The sequence below is a fragment of the Sinocyclocheilus grahami genome, unplaced genomic scaffold (genome assembly GCF_001515645.1).
Source record: "Sinocyclocheilus grahami isolate Dianchi unplaced genomic scaffold, SAMN03320097.WGS_v1.1 scaffold371.1, whole genome shotgun sequence".
In the NCBI taxonomy this organism is placed as follows: domain Eukaryota; kingdom Metazoa; phylum Chordata; class Actinopteri; order Cypriniformes; family Cyprinidae; genus Sinocyclocheilus; species Sinocyclocheilus grahami.
This window is the reverse complement of record NW_015505550.1, coordinates 209825-223640: the sequence shown is the minus strand read 5'-3', so window position 1 is coordinate 223640 and position 13816 is coordinate 209825. Positions and strand designations below refer to the sequence as shown.

Sequence of the window (13816 nt, the reverse complement as noted above, 5' to 3'; positions counted from 1 at the left end):
TTGCTGAATGTGCAGGTGAACACCAGTAGAGGGCGCGCCGCTCATGGCTCATTGTTGCACTCGCCGGTGTGTATGTGTGTGTGTGTGAGACTCGTAATATGTGTCAAATAGTGAGGGGAGACTTCTCTATGTAGGCGACTAAAGCGAATGTGTTTAACACCAGAGGTCAGAAAGACAGAGATTTCTCGAAGTAACTAGTTTTAATCTGAAACCCGCTCCACAACACCGGCACATATGCGAAAGTAGCGGATTTTTTGAGTAAAACAAAGATTTGTCAAGGGAACTTCTGTCAAGAGGGGAAGGAAATAAGCCGGACACACCAGAAGAGGATATTTATTTGGGGAAATCGTAATATGAAAAAGGAGCAGGTCGAGATATTAGGTTTTGTCCCTCAGAAAGAGATCGTCTATAACAAACTTCTCCCGTACGCAGACAAACTAGACCGCGAATCCAATGACATTTTGGCCCAGATTAAAGGGAACTTGGGTCGGGCTGTCCAGCTCCGTGAGTTATGGCCCGGAGTTTTACTTTGGACTCGGAAACTCTCCACGTAAGTATATTCAAGACTCTAAAATGCTTTGCTCTGGGAATTGAGCCTGTTTTTTTTTATTAATAAACCGCAGGGAGAGCTAAATGACTCTGGTAGCTTGTAGCCGTTAGCTCGCGAGCTAAAAGCTAAGCGCTAACGTTACCTGAGTCACTCATCTGTCCTTGCTCATATATAAACATCACATATCTATCTGCCTATACTCCATAATGACCTTTCATAATATCGAGCGTAATATTACTCTGGTCTAGTTTGTCAGCGAGGCTTCAGTCGATTAAAAGCAGGAAACGCAGGACTGTTGTAAGCTCATTTCTAAGCTAATCAGCTAACGGAGGCTAACATTAGTGCTGGATAATAAGCAGCTGCCCCATGCATCACTGCAACCAGTGGTTTAGACATGGAGTCCTTAAAAGGACATTTTACCTGGAGAAGACTGCTTAAAGATAGTAAAACAGCATTTTATTTCACGCCTTTATGGTTTGCCTTATTCATTTTCGATCTATTTAGTAGGGTTCTTATTGGCACTTCAAAGTGATTCATGATTTTTTTTTTACCATGTTGAAAATAGACACTTGTATTTGAGACACAAGACATTTTTAAAGGGGTCATATGATGCAATTTAAAGATCATTATTTGGTGTAACAGAATATGTTGACATGCTTTAATGTTCAAAAAACTCATTATTGTTCAAATACTGTACATTATTGTAAGTCCTCTATGCACCGCCTCTCTCAAACGCTTCGTTTTCTACAAAGTCCCGCCTTCCGACAAGCGCAGTCTGCTCTGATTGGCCAGCTGACCCAGTGCATTGTGATTGGCCGAACACCGCAAGCACTCGTCGGAAATGTAATGCCCCTTACCATAATCGCGAGCTTCATCTTTCAAAATAAATGTAAAGACAGTAAATAATGTCATTAGTTTTACCATCAGTTCAAGCCCGAAAGGGGAACAGAGTCGCGTGACAGACACAGTGATGAATCTGGTATGTGTTTGCAGTACACAAGCCACTGTTAAGACAGCTGACTCCACTGTCACGTGACCCCCTCTCTCTCTCTCTCTCTGTCTCTCTCTCTCTCTCTCTCTCTCACACACACACACACGATGCGCAAAACTCCGCATTTGAACAGTCAATAGCAAATACTTAAACTAATAACAAAACAGTAGCTGATTCAGAAGCGCCAGATTGTCATAGCAAAGTCAGAATTACCTCCTCTCCTAGGTTCACGAAACGGTCGTCCATAAAATGCATTGCTGTTCTGTTGTAAGTAATCTTAAAGATTCCTAAATGCATCTACTTCTGGAAGGCCAAATAAAGTGCTTTTACTTTCACCTAGAAACACACAGCGTCTCCCTGACATGGCTGCTTCAACACTAACTGTTGTTACTGAAACCACGCCTTCTTTCTTTGCGTGAACATTTGGGCGGTATTATGCAAATATTTCCACATAGTGAGGTAGATATGTGGGGGCGTGTTAGAACGAGCCGTTTTAGGGGGGCGTGGCAGAGTCTTAACTTTGATAAAGAATATCTCTGGTTTTGAGACTTTAGTCTTTGCAACTTCAGGGATCTTATCTATGCACAATCAGCTTGTAACACTCCAAAGAGAAAGCAAAACTTGAAATCGTATCATATGACCCCTTTAAAATAAGATAAAGGGGTTATTATTCTATTCAAATGCTTATGTTTTATGATGCATTATTTAATGACACTTAAAAAGTCTTACATTAGTTTAATGCTGCATAACATTTATATGGTACCCTTCAGTTCTGTGAAGTGTATTACTGGTTCTTTTGACTGTTGTAGAGTCTCCGTAGAGTTTGTATTACACTAAATACTTGACAATATCTCTGCTTAAATGGGCAGTGTGTTTACAAACCTAATTTCTCGTCTATTTGGCAGTCCCTCCAGGATTTCGCGGCAAACAGTAGTTGCGGAGGAAACTCTGCCAACTCTTACCAAAAAAAAAGACTCAAATGGGAATAAGTTTTTAATATTTAGTTGAATGTTTATAAAGGCTGTCCTATATAATCTATTTTGAGGACACGTTTCACTATATATGCCATGCTAGTCTGACTCCGCTTTAGTCTCACAGCTCTCTCGGTCTCATGATCACATGGTGGCCTTCGCAATTAAATATTTAGGGATAAGGTCAGAATTGCACATACACATAACTGATGGCCATGTGTGCTTCCCTCCCAAACAAAATACTTTTTTTTTTTTTCAACTAGGCTTTCTGAGCATTCATTGTAATATATGTTGTTTTGGGGTGGTGGATGCCCACTTTCATATTTGGTGGTTTATTGTTACCACTATGACATGATCTCTGATACCTATAGATACCTTCGGCTGTATGGGAGAAAGTTCAGCAAGGAGGATCATGTGCTCTTCATCAAGCTTCTGTACGAGCTGGTCACCATCCCCAAGCTGGACATCAGCATGATGCAGAGCTTTGCACGACTCCTCATCAACTTACTGAAGTATGCAAGTGTCCCCAACAAACACCTGACCATTGCCACATATCTGAGAATAACACAGTCGAATTGTTGGTCGATTAAAATCTTTATTTACATGAATTACAGTATTAATTCTTCAAAATAATTGCATATCAAAATAAAACAAAAAATAAATAAAATCAAGGTAATTCAACGTTTATTGTTGTTATATGAACATTTGTTGTTATTTCCATATAATTGAACACAAGACCCTGGCTATTATTAATGCATTATTATTCTTATTATTTGTTATTCTTCTTATTTTACTATTATTATTATTTGTTATAATGAATTGCACTGTTTAAAAAAAGCCTTGCTTATAATTTAATGAATTCCTAATGTTTCTGAATGCTCTTTTTCTTTTTTAATGTACAGGAAGAAAGAACTGCTGTCCCGGGATGACTTGGAATTGCCTTGGAGGCCTTTATACGATCTCTATGAGAGTATCCTGTACTCAAAAACTGAGCATCTCGGTCTTAACTGGTTTCCAAAGTAGGCCTCTTGCACTTTTTTATCTTTCTACCTATCTCTGCCATCATCTCACTGATTCTAGTTTGTTGTGAACCATGGATACTAGGGCTGAACGATTTTGGAAAATAATCTAATTGCGTTTTTTTTTTTTCCCCAATATTGCGATTGCGATTTAATATGCAATTGTTTTTTTAAAGCTCTTTATGTTCTGTATTATTCAACAAAGACAAGCTATAAATCATTGTATAGTATGACCAACACAATATTAGATAGATTAAACATAAATGTTCTTTTCTGTAGGCCAGGCCAATATGTTACGATGAAATTAGCCTAGGTGATGCATGAAGATATGAATGACATTTTTATTTAACAACTACAATCACAGTATATTGACTGATTTGTTGAACTTCCAACCTTGTGAGCATGTAATAATTATGAAAACATAAAGCAAATAAGCCTGGTGTAAACATTAATATGAAAGTCAGTAACAAATCACACAAACTAAAGTAGATTGCAGAAATATAAAAACAAATCTGTTGCTTTACCACACTACTTTAGGTAATTCAAAGTCACTGTAATAAACATATGTAAACATGTGGAGTGCACTTAACTCTGTTAACTTTAGACCAGTGGTTCTCATTTTTAACAAATTAAGCGCGGTCCACTGCTGCACACGTGCCACAATATCGATACAGGGCCAGCGTTGCGGCGCGGTGTCCGGTATAGACACGGTGAGTGAAGCCGAGAGCAAGATATGCCTCGTCATATTTTCTACATTTAGCTTTTGAATGACCAGCACCTGCCTGGGTATGTGCGACTTCATCTATGGCTTTTCTCTTCGCTTTCACAAACCGATCCATCTCCCATTACATCCTTTGGCTGTTTACTGTTAGCGCTGCTTAGACTGATGGGTGTGTGTCATGAAAGTACTGCAAGAGCTATAAGAGAGCGCAGACATCTCCTTATGCTTTCTCTCACCGCACTTTGATGTCATACACCGATCGATCTTCAAGTCGAACACACCTCTTTACTCTCGCGTGTCACATGACCGAGTGTAATCGCAGCCTCTGCGATTGAAAAATCAAATTTTTTCATTATCGCAAATGCAATTAATCATTCAGCCCTAATGGATACAAGTTCAAACAAAATCTTACATGTGACTGGACTCTGTTTTATAATAGCATGGTACCTGATGACCAGGCCCACACGGACTGACTTTAAATTGGCATTATTCACAAAGTTTTACACGCTCACAATCCACGCTTGGATGTTTGCTTATTTAAAGCTCTAGATAATTTAATTATGCTTTCAGATACTGTATATACCATATTTATTATATATTTATTATTAGTTATACCATATTTAAACCCATTCAACAGATTTCCCTGCCAAAATCAGCACAGAAAATGTGAAATGAAGTCTTCAGTTTCTTTGTGGACTTGCTCATGACATATTTGCAGAGATGTAAAGTGTTTCTGTATGGTGAACACACATTTGACACAAGGGTCATTTTACAGGGCAAGGTGAGGTTTAAGGTAGGAAAAAAACTAGACAATGCCAAGATTGGTTCATGGGAAAAAAGGGCCCTGATGTGCTGCCTAAGATTTAGCTATTTGCTTTCTCTTCCTACATTTCAGTTGGGACCTTTTACTGAGCACTGCTGACTCTTGTAACACAACCATTCCCGTTTAAGAGATTGAGATTGATGACTTGATTGAGATGTTATTGGTGTGTCTAGCATTGGCTTATGCATTTTTCCTTTTTTCACATTCAGTTATCGAGCAGAAGCCTCAACTAAACAAAAAATGCTTAATATTGTGCGCAAGCGGTAAGCACAGCCAGTATTTTACATGTTGCACTGTACCTTTCCAAGGGCAGCTGCTTTGATGTTTATTTGCATGTCCAAAATTAAAAGCAAATCAACAGTCTAAATGAAAATCCCACCACAGCTTACACCTGCATTTGTATTTATAATCTTTGTTTCTGTAGTAGCCGAATCGTATCCACTTAATAACATGCTTCATAAGCAGATCAGGAAATGGTGCTCCTTTTAAAGTTTCTAATATTTCATCTTTGTCTGTCAAACACAATTCCTGGATGCTCAGAGGTGTCAGTCAGCTCTTATATTTAGGCTGAAGAACTCTCCTGACAAACTGTAACAGCACAATGACAAAAAGTTTTTGTAAATAACTGTTCTCCAGCACACCTCCTCCAGGAATGGGATAGACTCATCGCTGTGACTTCATTCTCTTAATCTAAGAGTCTTTTGATTTGTTCTCTCAGGTGGTCAAAGGGTTTATATTAAAATAAGTTACTAACCAAAGCTGTGTTTTCCAAAAGCATCATAAGCCTATAGAGTGCAACAGTTGTGTTCTGAAAGCAAAATTTATGTTCATTTTCTCCATAGGGAAATAATTAAAGACAGACCAACTGTGAGTTTCCGAGGTTGTTAACTGATGGTGTTTACTTTTGTTGAAGCCATGTGTTTACATTATTTCAACTGGTTTTTATGGGTACACTGCATAACTCTTACTAAACAAAAGTGCATGCATCTTGGGGAAGAACAATGTAGCCCGGAGCTACTTCTCTCTTTTTATGGATATGATAAGTCACGCAGGTACTGGGCTACTCTGCAGCGAATGTCGTCCCAACAGGTCTAAAATAATCTGAATATAAAAACTTCTTATAGGCATACCGTAGTGATTCAGGATAAGGCAAAAACACGGTTAATCATATACACACAAACAATATATAAATATTCATAGAAAATATATTGTTTCTATAGATGTAATCAACAACTTAAAATGAATTATAACACTTTAAAGACTTTAAAAAAAATTCCTATGGGAAAAAATGCATGCCAAAAATATTTACTGAACCAACACCACTGAAAAAGTGAGCATGGACTATTGCATTCTATAGATTGTAGAGGCCAATTGTGCAAATGATATAGTGGGATAGTTCACCTAAAAACACAAAAGAAGATATTTTGAAGGTTGAGAACCAAACAACATTGGAGCCCAATGACTCCTATTTTGTGGACAATAAACAGAAAACAGACAGACATTTCTCAGAAAAATATCTTTGATTGTGTTCCGCAGAAGCAGGAAAATTATACAGGTTTGGAATGATGTGAGGGTGAGAAAATGATTGAATTTTCATTTTAGGGTGGACTATCCCTTTAAGCTTACAGCGCTTTTGGAAAACTCAGTGTAGTCTGTTGTCAGCCCTATTTCTTTTAGGTCAGGCTGTATATGTGGGTCGGATCACTTTGGCTCGCTGTTTTAGAAAGCAAGGTCACCCAACTTTTGCCAATTTTCCCCTTGGGTTCTGGTATCATTGTGTTCTATTTTAATCTCGATCGAAATGAGAGTGTGCTGAATGTGGAAGGTGTTTGCTTACACTTGTACTAAGAGGAAGATCAACAGCTGCCGTGTCTTGCTAAGTTTCGCTGGGGGTGTATTTTTAGAACTAGGGATGTACAAGAAGACATATTTTAATTATTAACTAGTCTGAATTATCTGAACAGCTAGTTGACAAGCCTGTCTTAAAGAGATACTCCCCCCAAAATGAAAATCCCACCATGTCGTTGCAAACCTGTATGACGGATTGACTTCTGCAGAACAGAGGATATTTTGAAGAACTCTGTGAACCAAACAACATTGGAGCCCATTGACTTCACATTTCTCAAAATATTTTTATGTTCCACGGAAGAAAGTAAGTAATGAATTTTGGAATGACATTAGGGTTAGTAAATGACAGAACTTTCATTTTTGGGTGCACTGTCCTTTTAAGTAAGCCATGAATGATCATGATCAGTAGACCCCAATCAGATGTGTTTTTAAGGGGCTTAAATTAATGTTCTTGCATTCAAAAAACGGATGGATATTGACCACATCAGAATGGAACAGAATGCAGGTTTAGTAAATCAAAACTTCACACGATATGTTAAAAATGCAACATTCATGGTGCAGAAGAGTTAAAATGGCACAGAATGAATCCCAGAGCCCTTCAGGAGCATTGCTGATAGAAATCGAATAAATGTTTTGGCTTAATATTTATAACATTTCATAGTACATCACTATCATATTCCTCACAAAATACTATTGACTATTTGGCACAACAGCCAAATATATTAAGGCTAAAATCGTTATCAAATAGTTCACCATCCTAACCTATCTCTCTGTACAGCATTTAGTAGCATAATTGTATTCTTAAAGTCATAATCCACAGCCAATGGTTTGCAATTCTTGGCCGACTTTGACAAGGTAAAAAATATGTATTTAGGAGCAGCTTCCTGATTTGAATTGGCTGTTAATGTTAATGGCTGACTGTGTTCAGCATTTTTGAGCTCTGTTATAAAAAGGACCTGAGGAGAACCTGATAACCTGGCATGTTGCACTCATGTGCCCAGGCTCTGGTGTTGGGAAACTCTCATTTACACTTTCACAAAATGCACTGTAGTTGGGGTTTTGCTTTGCATGTGGTCTAATCGTATCTATTGCTTCAACCTCAAATGAGCCTAGCTTTTCATACTATATTAATGCACTTCCTTTCTCTGTCTCTCCCCTTTTCCTCCCTTTAGCTCAGTGGAGAATGTGTTGAAGACACTAGTCAAGAGCTGCAGACTGTAAGTGCTCTTTCAGTCTTCCGTCATGCACTAATGTGCCTATAAATGTTCAACCCCTTTCACAAAAGAATTGCACATTGTGTTAATCAGCTTTCACACTGAGCCGATTACAGCTCTCTTAACACATTATACTGTTGACCGTTTCATTCATATAACAACCACTATTCATCATTTTGCAAGAGCTCACATAACAAATAAACAACCATGGATCTGAGAAAATAGCATGTGATTTGGTTTTCATAATGTTTGTGTGTGTCTGTGTCTGTGCATAGTTATTTCTCTGAGTCAGCTACACAGGAGATGCTTGATGAGTGGCGGCCATTACTGTGCCCGTTTGATGTCACTATGCAGAAGGCCATTAGCTACTTTGAGCTCTTCTTGCCCACCATCATGCCCCCAGAACAGCATCACAAAGGCTTCAAGTAAGACTCTCTTGTGCAATTTAGTAATGAAATTGGGTTGGGATCTAATAATAAATTGGTCAGTATTCATAAAGTGCATCCAATAAGTCTGAGCCAGTGTAATAGGAGGATTTGTGCATGTTTTAGGTTATGGTTTGATGAAATGATGGATCTCTGGGTTTCAGTGCAAAACCTGCCTGCTTGGGAGGGTGTAAGTACTTCTCATTCATAAATTAATTTAAGTGCTAAATATTATGTCACCATTGGCTTTCTATCCTCTGTTAACTCTTGTTTCCTCTTATAGAATTTAGTGAATATTTTTGCACGTCTGGCTAATGACAACATTGGCTATGTGAACTGGGATCCGTACATTCCCAAGGTACTATCCTGCTTATATATGCTACTGTTCAAAAGTTTGGGGGTCATGTTTATGAAAGAAGTCTTTTACCAAGGCTGCATTTATTTGATGAAAAAAAAAACCCCAGTAAAAACAGCAATATTGTGAAGTATTATTACCATTTAATGTATCCGTTATTTTAATATATTTTAAAACAATTTAATCTTGCAATCTCCAGTCTTCCGTGTCACATGATCCATCAGCACAAACAGTTGTGCTGCTTAAAATTTTTGTGGAAACTGTGATGCATGATTCTTTTCATGATTCTTTGATCAATAGAAAGTTCAAAAGAACAGCATTTATTTGAACTCCTTCCTGAATATCCTTCCCAAATTACCCCAGACTTTTGAACCATAGTGTAGATCAGTATTTCCCAACCGGGGTGCCGTGTAAAAAAAAAAAAAAAATATTCCTTTTTTAAATTGCTAAAATGTTCACAAAAACATCTATTATATAATATCCATTTCTGATGTCGCCAATAATTAGAGATGCACCGAAATTTCGGCTGCCTAAAATTAGTTCACCGCTCGGGTTTCACTTTCACGTGGTGTGACGCTCTGCGTATTATCCCGCTCTATGCGTGTGCGCGCCGCTCAGTCGCTCCACTTGTATACCGTTCATGCTCATCGGAACAGCAAAGTCCAAAGTCCAGGACTAAACATTATTTGGATAATTGGTAAAAAAAAAAAAAAGTTCAATATCTTAACCCTACTGTTAGATCTACCTGAAAAACTAAAAAGCAATTTATTTAATTCGAAGGCCTGTCGTTATTTTTTTATTTGTGCTATCATTATTAATTTCTTTATTTGTTCTTATTTTATTACTGACTGCTTACTTGTCATTTTTTATTCAATTCAAAGTTTGAAATCAAGCTGTCTCGTGCTACTGCACCAAAATTACCCCACTGTAAAATTAAAAAAATTTGTGAGATTGCTAGTTATAATGGTAATTAAATAATGTTTACATATGTATAAAAGCCTACATTAAAATATGTCATATAAATTGGTCTCTTCATTAGAAATTAGCCTACTGATTGCCACCATTGATGGACAACATTTTTTAATAATATTAAAAATATCTGTATGACATTATTTTCTGCAGTTCTTCCCTGTTGTACCGAATATCTATACTTTTCAAATTATCATATTGAAGATAGAAATTCAAATATTGTGACAAAATAAATTTTGTAGGGTGCCACAAGTTTGTTAAATTTTCCAAAGGGTGCCGCGACTGAAAAAAGGTTGGGAAACACTGGTGTAGATGATGATCTAAAGGCATCAGAGCATCTTATCAGAGCATTTTATACTGATACTTTGTTGTCTTGCTTCAGATCTTCACTAGGGTTCTGCGTAGCTTCAATCTCCCTGTTGGCACCAGCCAAATGATCGTTCCCAGATATTTGAGCAACTCCTACGATATCGGTCACGTGGTCCTCTGGATTTCCTCCATGCTAGTAAGTTTCATGAGTCACACTCCTCCTATAAAAGGTTAATTATTAAAGGCTGCATTTATATACAGATCTTTATCATTTTTTTCCCAGGGCGGCCCACAAAACCAGGTCCAGACACAGCTTAATGGGCTCTTCAGTAGTATAGCATCTTTCTACCACCCTTCAAATAATGGGCGCTGGCTGGTAAGATGTTCCCTATTAGGATAAACATCCAGAACAATATGGTGCAATGCAAGATCTTGTCCCCCTTGAAGTCCAGCCCACCCCTCGAATCCATTCTAGAATTGACTGTGGTCTGTGTGTTGTCAGGTGAGGTTTATGTTTATGTGCAAGAGGGAGATATGCAGTGACAGATGGTCCTCTGACAGAGTGAGGTCACTCAACATTCCAACTACTGAAACGCCACTAAAAACTTTCCAGTTATTGACCACCTATCATCCTAGACATGCATCCTTTTCCTGCACTCATGACTCAGTACCATAGTACCATACAGTATCATAAGGGTAGTTTGCAAACTCAATATGGCAAGCCTTTGTTCTTTGAAACCAAATGTTATTCAAGAGTGTTGATGCAAGAAGTACTACTAAGTCTTTATGCCTTTGTGCTACTTTACTGTTCAAAAGTAGTGATGCACCAAAATGATTGTTTACTGAATCACTAGTGAAAACTGGAACAGAAAATAAGGTTTGAATAATACATTTGATTAATTGAACTCAGTATGATGTTCAGGGTGTTAGGTAGGTGATAATTTAAACCTTATTAAAGTTCTGCATATTGCTACTTTAGCATCCATTTTGTCACAGTGAAGTACATCCACACTGATGGCATATTTAACTGTTGTAGCCTATCCACTTTGTGTGCAATGCATGAAGTAGATGTTAAATCAATCCATTATTATTGTTTTAATTATAACTTAAATAATCTTAAGCATTTTAATTTGGTACCACAAACTTTGGAAAACAGTTGTGGTATTTGAAGAAGTTTGAAAAGGCCATTGCAGTGTTTATTTTTCAGATGCTAAAGTATTGACTTCACCAGTACAGTTTTGTTTTTAAAATGGCCAAAAAAAGAATCTAATTTCTCTAGAAACCCTGTAGTTTATTGTTCTGAAGGCTGTTCCATGCGTGAGTAGCGCTACGGTCTTGGAAGATGCAAACTTTATCTAGCCGGGACTGAGAAAAGTAGGGCTGGGCGATATAGCAAAAAAATTTATAAACGATATAATGTTTCATGTAGTTCGGTATCGATAATTATTGACATTTTTTATATCCTTTTTTTGAAACAAAGCAATAGAAATTTAAAAAAAAAATTTAACCACTGTAGTTTTAAGTTAACCCAATTTATTGAGACAAACCACAAATATTTTTTATTTTAACAATCAAACTGTCTAACAAAAAATCTAATATTTTCTATGCAGATTAAATAGGTTTTAAGGAAACTTTTATCTTGTCTAGGACACAGGAGGGTGCAATGAGCAAAATAATAGCACATTTAAATAATCAACTCAAGGAAATAACTGTCTATAAAAACCGTGCATTGTCTAAATTAACTCATAAAAATAAAATATAATTCCGTAAATTGCATAAACAATTTTGGACAAAATAGAAGCATGTATTTATGCATTGCTTAATCCAAAGAGCCGAAGCACCATTCACACAATTACATTTAAAAACATATGAGACGCAGTGAAAAGGAATAAACCTCCACAAATTCGTGATGTGTTTTCTAAAAGTTTAAACTGTTTTAATTTTGCATGACTTTCTATACATCTCTTGTGTGAGACGTGAGTGTAGCAGTCGTAATTGTCCGTCTAAAGAATGTGCTGAATATGCGGTCTGTGAATGGCTTGGTTTCTGTTTTAACTTAATCAAGATCTTCTCTGCATTGAGCGACTATATTTCTCTAATATTTTGAATGAATAACGCAGCAGCGGCGCGTCTCGTGGGCTAGACTAACAAAACATTAAAATGCAACAACGTCACTTACATCATTATCACTGCATCTCGCACGCCACTGATGACGCTCCCTGATGCACACCTAACATTCAAATGCAAATGTTTATTTTAAATTCGACTAATATTCATTCTTTATTCACAATCTCCTCATCACAGGCAGGCACAGCACTCATTTCAGCATGTGTTCCTGTTTGTGTGTGCTGTCTGCGTCACTCATAGCACGTGCCTATATCGTGCACCATAGCAAACATTTTTTCTATCGTTATCGAAGAAGGTGTACCGTCGATAAATATCGATACAGTTTTATCGCCCAGGCCTAATCTCATGAGCTGATAACTATTATGGGAGGTGCTACAGAAAACATAGTATGAAATGGTCCGTGTACCTTTTGGTCATATGATTTTCTGCATAAAAAGAAATAGAGAAATGAGAAATGGTTAGATTTTTCATTTTTTCGGGAAAATAAAAAAACAGAAAAACAAAACTTAAACTAGATTTTTCTTTTTTTTTTCTTTTTCATGGGTAAAAAATTAGATTATGCTTTAATATTTGTTTTGAATGTGTGGGTCCCCCATCTTCTGTGCTACATCGTATATGCGGCAACCATAAGCTCCGTTCGTGTAGGCTGCTAGCGGAAAAACAGCAAAAAATACAACTACTATAGAAAATCAAATGACCAGAAGGTACACGGACCTGAAACTTTAGCTTAATTTTGTACGGGATTAATGAGTTTCCAAACTCCAAAATTCATTTGTTTTGGCCATCTGTGTCATATATTAATATCACTGCCCTCTTCTCCAGATGAAGCTGATGAAGTTTCTACAGCGTCTGCCTGCCAGTGTTGTTCGGCGGCTACATCGGGAGCGCTATAAGAAACCCTGCTGGATCACCCCTGTTCCCGCCAGTCACAGACTCACAGACCAGGATGTGACTGACTTTGTGGAGAGCATGAAGCAGCCGGTACTGATGGCCATGTTCAGCAAAACAGGCAGCATGGATGCAGCTCAGGCCTTGCAGAACCTGGCCCTGATGAGACCAGAGCTGGTCATCCCACCTGTGCTGGAGAAGTGAGTGTGTGGAGCTGCTGGAGATATTCAGGGCCTGTAGACGCCAATATAAGGCATATAACACTGACTAATCAGGCTAATTTACATAAAAAGATTTACATAAAAAGAAGACCAGCAAAGTGAATTCCCCCTCAGTCTTTTTTTTTTTTTTTTTTTTTTTTTGTTAATTTTTTTGTATATAAATAATATATATATATATATATATATATATATATATATATATATAGTTGTATTAAAACAATTATTTTGTAGTATTTAAAAATTTGTTAAAGATGAGTTGCAGTATAAATTCATTAGTTAAAGTCATAAAGCTTTATCATAGCCTGTATAGTGGCTTCTTTTATTCACTGTCGGGATTTACAAATCCAATCTTTGTAAATAGGCTTTGTAAGTAGTCTCTTAGAAT

General features: G+C 37.2%; 1 protein-coding gene across 1 annotated transcript in view; it reads left to right on the top strand.

Moving 5' to 3' along the window:
- The first annotated feature begins 72 nt into the window (after window positions 1-72).
- LOC107549400 (proteasome activator complex subunit 4B-like) overlaps window positions 73-13816 on the top strand; it is a 36864-nt gene continuing 23120 nt past the window's right edge. The window contains exons 1-11 of the mRNA XM_016230467.1: window positions 73-550; window positions 2884-3024; window positions 3415-3531; window positions 5285-5338; window positions 8096-8140; window positions 8413-8562; window positions 8689-8752; window positions 8846-8920; window positions 10269-10391; window positions 10479-10571; window positions 13145-13410. Of these exons, the coding sequence (XP_016085953.1) occupies window positions 354-550; window positions 2884-3024; window positions 3415-3531; window positions 5285-5338; window positions 8096-8140; window positions 8413-8562; window positions 8689-8752; window positions 8846-8920; window positions 10269-10391; window positions 10479-10571; window positions 13145-13410 (1325 nt within the window). The 5' untranslated portion in view covers window positions 73-353. The remainder of the gene's footprint in view (window positions 551-2883; window positions 3025-3414; window positions 3532-5284; window positions 5339-8095; window positions 8141-8412; window positions 8563-8688; window positions 8753-8845; window positions 8921-10268; window positions 10392-10478; window positions 10572-13144; window positions 13411-13816) is intronic.